Raw genomic sequence first — 10,485 nt, forward strand, 5'->3', positions numbered from 1 at the left:
AAACAAGCTTTGGTACAGTGATTTAGACCTGCAGAATATCAGAAGTAGCAAACCAGAAGAGAGGAAGATAATAATGATTGCGGGTACTATTTACCTTCTGAGAGCAGAGTTTAGTGACTCCATTTGGAAACTTTTACACAAAAACAAGTGTTGAACTGATTCTAAAACTGAGCTACTTTTATAGTGTGAACATTTTTAATTGAATATACTTAGTAATTGCATTAAGCTTATCTACTCTATTAAATTTGATACATACGATTAGATTCACTTTTTGAAATTTACTTTTATCTGTTCCTTTTCCAGCTTGGCTGGTCCATTGGTCCTTATCATTTAATAAAACATTTACAGACAGTTCAACAAAACAGCCTCTATACCTGTGCAACTCCTCTACAGGTAGGTGTTATGGTAACTTGGGGTTGAGGCATGGTCTTTGAGTGAAGGTGTTATGTTAATGTTGTGTGTTTGAATGGCCTTAGTTATTTTTTTTTCATGTCCTCTTTGATCAGGGCTTCGGGTATAATTTGGGAATTTAGAAGCAGACACACAGTCATTGCTATTAAGAATAGTTTGTTGTTTTTTAGTACCACAAGCTTTAACTTTGAACACTCCTTCTTTGCTGGTGGGATTACAAAGTACTCCTGCCTCTGGAGGACAGTGACAGCACCAAGCTGGACTATAGAAGCGCATGCCCGATGAAGCAGCATCTCCCTTCTGGGAATTTACTCTATAACTATTCCTGTGCGCATAAGAAGTTCTGTCTGCACACAGCCATTTATTGCAGAAGATAAGGGATAGTCATTATCCATCGACAGGCAGTTGGTTTAAGTAAACCATGATCTAGCTAAACATTTAAATATGATATGATGGTATTTGTGTCCTATTTCTCTGTAACAAATTAACACGAACTTAGTGGCTTAAAACAACACAATTTTTTTTTCAACTTATAGTTCTAGAGGTCAGCAGTGGAAATGGGTCTTACAGGGCTGAACACACAGTGTGGGCATTGCCGCATCCCTCCTGGAGGCTCGAAGGAAGAGTCCGTTCCTTGTCTTTCCCAGCTTCCAGGGGTTGCTTGCATGCTTGGTCCATGGTCGCATCACTCCAACCTCTGCTTTTGTCAACACATATCCTCCTGCCACCTTCCTTCCCTTTTAAGGATCCTTGTCATTGCATTAGACACAGATAATCCACAATAATCTCTCCATCTCAAGACCCTTACATCATATTTGCAAAGTTCATTTTATGTACAGGTTCTGGGTTTTAAGACATGGACAGCTTTGGGGGCCATTATTCTATCTAACATCATGGCTGTTTAAAAATTTAAAGTAAAGAAAGGGAAATCGTGAGGAAGCGCTATAATTACTGATATGGAGAAATTTCCAGAATATAATGTATAGTAAAAAGGCAAGATACCCAGCAGTGTATATTTATGCTACATTTTGTATAAGAAAGGGGGAAACTGTTTGCTTGTGTGTTTGAAGGATCTCTGGAAGGACCCATGATAAAACTAATAAAAGTGGCTATTTGTAGGGATGAAATTAATAGATAGAGACAGGGATGGGTGAAGGAATTTTTAATGTATATCTTTTTTCTATATTGTTTCTATTTTTAAAAGATATTTATAAAACAGGGATCCACGTGCCATCATTCTGGGAATAATCAGAACACTGAAAAAAATTTATTTTTCTGGAAGGCAGTTAAAAGGCCAAAGAATAAAATATGTTGACTATAGTAAACTTACTTTTTTGCTTCCTGTCATAAATGCCTATGAATAATAAAAAATATATATTTTACAAATTTTTTTCCAGTAACTCTAAAGTAAGACCATGATAAAGGCTAATTCTGACATTTGCTTTTGTTATATAGTATTGAATTCATTTTATCCTCTGAAAATAAATCCATTCTCTTATTCAACAAATATTTATTGAGTATTAGAGATACAGCAGCTAAAAATTCCTGCCCTCGTGGACCTTACTATCTAATGGGGAGACACAGATAATAAATAAAAATTTTAATAATATAATATGTCAGATATTGATAGATGCCATGGAGAAAAATCAAGTAGTGAAGAGGGAAGACATAAAAGTGCTAAGGAGGAGAATATATGATGTTAAGTGATCTTTGAAAGCCTCGCTGAGAAGGGGACATTTGAGCTACAAACTGAAGGAGAATAAGCAGTCACATGGTTACGTAGAGAAGAAGAACCCTCTAAACTGAAAGAACAAGTGCAAGGGCCCTGGGGTCAGGCAGCTTGGTTGTCATGTTTATATCCGTGAAAAGCGTAGAGGCTGAAATAGGATGATTAAGGGGTAAGTGTAGGAGGAGATAAATCAGAGAGGTCACTGGGAGCCAGATCAAGTAGGGGCATGTTTGTCTCTGTAAAGACTGAGTGAGGTAGGAAGCCACTGAAGAGCTTAGAGCACACGAGTGTCATGCTCTAACTTGCGTTATCAGAGGGACTCTTAGCTGAGTGAGAAGACTGTTGAAGTGATCGAGAAGAGAGACAGCACTGGACTGAACCAAGATGGGGACGGTAGAAATGGTGAAAAGGGCTTGGGTTCCGAATGTATTTTGAAGGTAGACGCCGATGGATCATAAGTGGGTTATGAGAGAGAGGCGTCCAGTATAATTCTAGTTAGGAGAGATGTTTATGTCTCCTTAGCTTTGAATTTTCTAGGGCAATCATCCTGCTATAGGGGAATGAATAAGTTGCTAAGGAAAAGGTAGATTCGGCTAGGAATCCAGAACACCTTTTTCAGAACCATCTTATTCTCCATTTCAGCGAAGTGGCCTGTTTTTTTCCCATGCCTTCAGACAAACATGTTTGGAAACTGGCCCAAGTTTCTAGCAGAAGCACAGATTTCTAGGCTGAAGCAACCTATCCTTATTTATCCAGGTTTTTTTTTTTTAGTACTGGGGAATTATTATTTTTTTTTCCTGCTGCATTGTTTTGGCATGCAGTCTTCTCTGTGATTTAGCCCTTCTCTGCCTCTCTATCATCTCTTGCCATGTTATCTATCTTGCTACCTACCCTCAATGACACTAGACTTCTCTCAGTTCTTCCAGAACAAATCACACCCTGTAATCAACCGTGTCTGTCTCATCTCTCTCCCTGCCCTCACCAATACACACTAACTGGAAGCTTCATAAAGGCAAGGACCATGTTTATCTTGTCTATCATTCTAGCCCCAGCATTCATCACAATGCCAATTTTAACATAACTCAGGTAATTTACTGAGTAATTGAATGTATCCTTTAGTTCTTGATACGTCTTGTGATTAATTTCCTTAAAATTTGGCCACTTTGCTCTGCCCTTCTATCTCTTAACTATCCCAAGTTCTTGCTTAGTTGCTTGGATCTCCTGGTTGGCTCTGAGAACCAATATTTCTAAGTTGTCCCAGTTCACACTTGCCTACCACACTTTGGCCCTCCTGCGTGGATAGGTCCATGTTCTTTATGCATGCCCTGAGTCAGACGTGTGTACCTGTTTCTGACCTATTGCCTCTCAGACACCTGCCTAATGGCATTGGCTTTTCTCTGGGCCCAATTTCACCCCTGGGTCTGACTTTCTGAAGAAAGGTAGGGAAGCCACTCACATGCCCCAGAAACTTGTTTCTAACCCCTGTGGACTTAGACCACTTTGTTGGGATACGCATGATTAGGACAGGGACTTGCACACCTCTGAGGAATGACACAGTGGGTCAGCTTTCATTTCCACTCCGTCCTCCAGGGTAATGGGGAAAGGCTGGCTAGTTCGTCATTTCTCCAGTCATCCTTTAGACTTGGATCTAACAAGTCATTCTACAGCTCACCTCAATAGAAAATAACATAGTGTCTTTTCATTTCCAAGTATGTCATCTTTACATAATATCTCTTTCAATTTGGAATTTCATAGCTTATTCTCAGTTCTTCACATTAGATTTAATCATTTATGTGTAATTGATTCCTCCATTAATCTGTAGAGTTTAACATAGGTTCACAGGAATTCAGCTGTAATTCCCTGAATGACTTTTTGCCAATAGTATTATTATTCGGTCTTTATTAAACTCAGTAATAAATAACGTTACCATATTTCCTTTTCACATTTTCAATCTTAACATACAGGAAGCCTTGGCTCAAGCTTTTTGGACTGACATGAAGCGCATGGGTGACCCAGAGTGTTACTTTAATTCTTTACCAAAAGAGTTGGAAGTCAAAAGAGATCGGATGGCACATTTACTTGAAAGTGTTGGCCTAAAACCTGTAGTTCCTGACGGAGGCTACTTCATCATTGCTGACGTGTCTTTGCTAGGTTTGTAAAGGTTTTCATAATTTCAAATATATAGAAACTTATGTGTGAAGTTATATCAGAATTACGGAGAAGAGATTGGTGTCGAAGCCATCTCAGCATTTTTTCTTTGAAAAAAAATGACTTTCACAATGTCAGTGTTTTCTACAGTCATCTGGACTTTTAGGTCCTTGACCTTTCATGTGACTTTGTTTACATACTTATGGAGCCAGTTGTTGTAAGTGTTCTCTTAAGCATAGAATTTTCTGTCATCTTGTTCTGGTGTGTAACTTAAAACACTGAAATCATATATGTAACCTGTGTTCCTTTGAGTAAAATTTTAGTTTCCCTTTTTACTTGAGAAAAATAAGATTTCTAAACTGTCAATGCCATCAGGATTATTTGCCACTTTAGAATGTACTGAAATGAAGTAAAGAAGGAAAATAATATTAATTGAGGGTCTACTACATGCCTGGCACTTTCAAACATGCTTTTGAAGAAGCATTCAGCTCCATGTTTAAAGACACAAAGACTTAGAAAGTTTTAAATAACTTGTCTGAAGTCACACAGCTAGATTCCCAATAATTCTGTTTCCAAAAGCATTACCTAAAGCTGTTGTATGTAATTCTGACATGCCATACAAATAGAAAGTTAGAAGCATGATAACATTTTATATATAACTAATTTTTCTTCAAAAAAAACTATAATGTTAATAGTAAATTTTATAAAGCATAATTTATTCAGACAAAAATTATAACCATTTTAAATAGTCTTAAATGTTTTAAGGTTCTATCACAATGAAGCTATATGCCACTGAACTTAAACCTTTTGTATATACAAAATTTTATAAATTTGCCAGGCTCTTAAGCTCCTATACTCTGAGGTTTTGAAATCACTTTTCTTATATTTGGTCTAAATGTGCAACTCATTTCATGAATTGATAAAAAGAAATAGCACAGTTTTCATTAATTGTATTTTCGCTTTAAAGTGGAAAGCCACAAAATATTCAACATGAATTACTTTATTTAAAAGAATTTATACTTTTATCTGCTCTCCAAAAGAATGTGAACTAACTCGGATTAAAAGTATTTCATATACTATCTAACCTAAGAGGTCAACAGACCTGACTTTGAATTCTAGCTATGCCAAGTGCTGGCCATGGCAGTTGAGTATGTTATTACTGTATCTAAGCTTCAACTTCCTCATCCATAAAAAAGGGAATAAAAGTGATTCCTTCCTCATAGGGTTATGGGAAGGAAGATTTCCTAAGATTCTGCATAGAAAGCACTAAGACCAATGCCTGGCATAAAAGTTGATATTATTATTGCTGAGTGATCTGGGTTTGGCAACTATAAAAACAACCTGGGATTCATGAACAACTACTACCTGTTGTAACTTCCTCTAGCCACTCACAGTGCACATAGGCATAATTCTAGTGCCTGGTTCCTAAAAGGCATTGTAAGATGTTGGGTATACTCAAACATGTATTTCAATACTTGGAGCATTTGGATTCTAGAAGGAATGTACTTTTACATTTATGCTAGCATTGCTGGTTTTGCCTTAAACCAAGCAACAAATTCACTTGACCCATTTATATTAAGCCCTTTACATGAGCAGAGCACTGTGGCTTGCACTTACTCAAATCCAAATTAAGGTCTAAATCTGAAAAAAAGGAAATCACCTTTTTAAAGAAAAAGTCTTTCATACAATAATGTATGTGTTTACTTATAAAATAAAATCATTGGTACATAGGAGAGGGAAGAAGTAAATATTTCAGTCACCTGGGTTTATTTAGGATTGTAATTAGCATTATTAACTCAAGACCAAACTTTGTAGCAGCAAATGGAATTAGTTACCTAATTGTTGAATAAAAAGAAGCCCAACAACTTTTTTTTAAAATGTATTTTATTGATTTTTTACAGAGAGGAAGGGAGAGAGATAGAGAGTTAGAAACATCCATGAGAGAGAAACATCGATCAGCTGCCTCCTGCACACCCCCTACTGGGGATGTGCCTGCAACCAAGGTACATGCCCTTGACCGGAATCGAACCTGGGACTCTTCAGTCCACAGGCCGACGCTAGCCACTTAGCCAAACTGGTCAGGGCAGCCCAACAACTTTTTAGATGAAAATAATTCTTTCCTGAAACCAAACTTTTTGAGATAGTAAATCCTAAAAAGAATGTATCACATTGTGACATTAAACATCAAAAGGACAATGATGCAACTTTCGCTTGGATTATTGCATTAAGCTCTTAAACAGTTTCCCATTCTATCTTTAGACAATCAGTCCTGCATAAAATACTAGTTTAAGTCTTAGATCTTGAAGTAGTGTGGTTGTAATAAGAATAGAAAGGATTTTGGTTAGAAAATTTTTTGTAATGATGGAAAAAAGAAAACTTTCTTTTTCATTGTCCTTCTTCACCTGTGGAGGAAAATGTAATGTCTCTAAGACTCTTCTATATATGAAGGCAAGTTCTTTTTATTTTACTCGTTCATCTTTGCTCAGATTAATTTGAATGTAAAAATTCTTCCATGTACTAGAGGTAGTCCCACCATATACTAAAGACTAAAGCAAACAACAACACTCATTTGATGGTAGCTTGAAAATAAAAATAAACCATAAAGTACATGAACATAGTAATGACTTCCCTTTAAAATTCATAGCAGTGGCTAACTGGTTAATATTTTTGAGCATTTACGATATAGCAGGTATTATCCTAAGAGCTTCACAAATGTCATATTCTCACTAAAGTCCAATGAGATCGGTGCTATTACATCCTCATTGATAGGTGAGAAAGATGAAATAGAGAATCAAGAAATTTACTGAAGTTAATCAACTAATAAGTAGCAGAGCTGGGCTCTGAACCCAGAGATCCATGCCCTCACCAGGGAATTTTTTTTTGCTGCCATACTAAGCAGCTCTCTAGACCAGTGACCTTCATCCTAGAACTAAAAATGAAAACATTTGATTAGAAGATAAGACGACAAATAGAAGATTATTACAGTTGTTTTACTGGGATAGTCTGGTCCAAAATTATGCAAGAGATAGTGGGAATACAAAAACCAATTTTGATTTTCATAGGTTACTTAAATACCCAAATGCTTTTATAATATGGTTCAAACTTGTACCTTTAGTAAATAGTTTTAGTTTATTTGAGGAATTCTGACAAGTATTCAAAAGAAGTGGATTTTAGCTTTCTTATAACTATCAAATATTTAGAATTATATTTATTGCCTTCTTTCCTTTTAAGCACCACAGCAATGAATTCCTCTTTTCTAAGCTTTACTAGAATAAGTAGTACAGCTAGTATCAATTGCAGTTAGTTAATATCCTCCTTTACTTCCTTCTATTGCTATAGGTAATCAATCACTCCTTTCTCTGGGTCACCTTTGAATACACTACTATTGTGTACTTGTCACATGGACTTTTCACATAATTTACAGTTAGACTCTAACTTTTCAAAGTGATCATTTTTGTTAGAGCCAAACATGAATTAACTACATATACATATATATAATGTGAAATACTTGAAATAGTAATTTAATTTCCTCATCTATAAAGTGAAGGTTATAGCTACCTCTTAGAATTGTAAGACAAATAAGTGAGAGAATTATCTAACATGCTTATTAGCAAATAGTAAATGCTCAATATGTGGTAGTATATTATTAGCATTATTATATGGGATTGTTACGTTCTTGAAAGCACAGGGGAGATTAGAAACAAAAATCATTAAGTAAAAACATATTAAGATCTTTTAAAAAATATATAGGTGAAACTTTCTTCAATGTCAAGGTTTTTATACCATGAAGTAAAGAGACCTGGTGGTGGGGCCAAGATCCAAACCCTGACCCAGAGCTTCCTGCTAAACTTCTATCAATTACCACCTGCTGGGGCCACAAACTCCTGGCGAAGAGGCACTGGTCAAGCTATGTTCGCTCTCACCTCTTCACCTAACAAAGGCCACACTGGCGTGTATGTGTGTGGGGGGAGGGGGGGGTGGGGGGGGAAAGGAAACTGTCTCAATCTGTTTTGAACAATAAATTGTAAAATTTCAATGATTACAGTAATCATCAAAATAGCTTTCTGCCATTCAAAATGACCTAAGAGTACAAATCAATGAAATTGAAACAATATGAAATATGAATTGCTGAAGTTGAATGCCAGAGAAATATCTAGCCCAGACCTTGAAGCAAGATTGGCGCAAGAGATAAGAATAGGAATGCATATTTTTCCCTAATTTAACATTTTTTTTAAAAAAGCATAATGTGTGGAAGAAAGAGATAAACAATAAAGGATATCACTTGGAAGATCTACACAGATACTTTCCCTTTACAAATAATGAGTAATATTAGTCTACTCATTCAACAAATACACTTTTTATTGCTTATATGCTAGACACTAACCTAGGATTTGGGGATAATGATAGATTGCAATACAGGCGCTTTACCTTTGTTGATGACTTCTTGGAGGTATAAGTGTTATGATGAATACTCTATAAATTTAGATGCCATTTCCTTAATAATGATCACAGACCCTTATATTATTTCTAGGTGGAAAAACAACACTTCTTTCCTTTCCCTTCCTACTCTCTTCCAGGGCTAAGGGGTGTGTGCACAAATATGATCAATCAGATGCATATTTGAGTACTGCCTTAAAGTATCGGTAAAGCTAATCTGTGGCATCTCGCTTTCCACCCCACCATGTGCAGTATGAGACTTCAGCAGATTTTGTGAATATCTCATAAGAAAAATTTGAATTTAACAGACTTAAATTAAATACATATTGCCTCAGATGTAATACATAGGTTATCTAATTTTCATTGTTTTAGATGCAGACCTCTCTGATATGAAGAATAGCAATGAACCTTATGACTATAAATTTGTGAAATGGATGACTAAAAATAAGGTAAAAGTTATTGGCCTTTGCAATATTGTGTTGTATTTTATAGTTAATTTATGAAGGAAACCTGCTGACATGCTTTGAACAATGTTAACTATAATTTTGTTACATGATAGTCTACCAGTGCCTATTTGGAGGATTTTTTAATCTTTTTTTTTTTCTGAAATTGTTGTGAATACTTACAAGTATCAATTTTTCCTAATGTTTAGGGTTAATATGTGAAATGTAAGTAGTTTTCTTATTTTACCTTCCAATTTATTTTTTAGAAACTCTCAGCCATCCCAGTTTCAGCATTCTGTAACAAAGAGACCAAGTTACAGTTTGAGAAGTTTGTGCGATTTTGCTTTATTAAAGTAAGTTTTCTGTTCTACTAAAAAACACACTTATAATGTCTTTCCTTTTTATGTATAGATCACCATTTTTTTTTCTCTTTCTAGACATGATGTGCTTATAAAGCAATTTTTAAATTTTATTTAGCTGCCATGAAATTAACTGAGTACCAGAATAAGTGTTGAGTTTAAACATAATCAGACATCTTACCATATAACATTACAATGGCTAGCATGCAATAAAAAATTACTAGACATGTGAAGACACAAAAAATGATGACCCTTAAATAAAGGAAATAAAGCAGTCAGTAGAAACATATCTCAAGGTGACCCAGATGGAGAAATTAGCAGACAAGGACTTTAAAGCAAATATTATAAGTAAGCAGATTTTATAAGTATGTAAAGGAAAATATGGTCATAATGAGTGGACAGATTAAAATATTTAAGTGGAAATTCAAGAACTAAAGGGTGATATCTACACTAATAAAAGAGAAACGTGCAAATTGACCATCCTCTGCTACACCCACTAGCCAATCAGAGTGAGTATGCAAATTAACCCAACAAAGATGGCAGTCCCTTCTCTGCTTCACTCCAGCCACAGGAAGCCCTATTCTTGCAGGAATCTTCTTGCAACGGGCCTCTAGTCCTATCTAATAATAGACAAACATGGTAATTAACCATACCTCTGACACACTTCCCATTGGCTAATCAGCAGGATATGCAAATTAACTACCAACAAAGATGGCGGCTGGCAGCCACGCAGCTGAAGTGAGCAGGAGGCTTGCTTGCTCCAGTGATGGAGGAAGCCAAGGTTCCCCGCCTGCCTCGGCCCGGCTCTGAGCTCCAGAAGCAACAATGTTTCAATTATAGAAGCTAAACAAACCCAGATACCTGCTTTCAGCCGGCCATGGCCTCAGAGCTGGAGCTGGGCCTCAGAGCTGGAGCCGGCTCTCAGCTCCAGTGACAGCTATAGAAGGTAAATAAATCC

General features: G+C 36.2%; 1 protein-coding gene across 1 annotated transcript in view; it reads left to right on the forward strand.

Moving 5' to 3' along the window:
* The window catches only part of CCBL2 (cysteine conjugate-beta lyase 2), a 68,129-nt gene that overhangs the window by 52,317 nt on the left and 5,327 nt on the right, over positions 1-10,485 (forward strand). Inside the window, exons 10-13 of the mRNA XM_005885312.2 lie at positions 304-393; positions 4,105-4,291; positions 9,098-9,174; positions 9,435-9,521. Coding sequence (XP_005885374.1) covers positions 304-393; positions 4,105-4,291; positions 9,098-9,174; positions 9,435-9,521 — 441 coding nt within the window. The remainder of the gene's footprint in view (positions 1-303; positions 394-4,104; positions 4,292-9,097; positions 9,175-9,434; positions 9,522-10,485) is intronic.

Source organism: Myotis brandtii, unplaced genomic scaffold (genome assembly GCF_000412655.1).
Source record: "Myotis brandtii unplaced genomic scaffold, ASM41265v1 scaffold90, whole genome shotgun sequence".
NCBI lineage: Eukaryota > Metazoa > Chordata > Mammalia > Chiroptera > Vespertilionidae > Myotis > Myotis brandtii.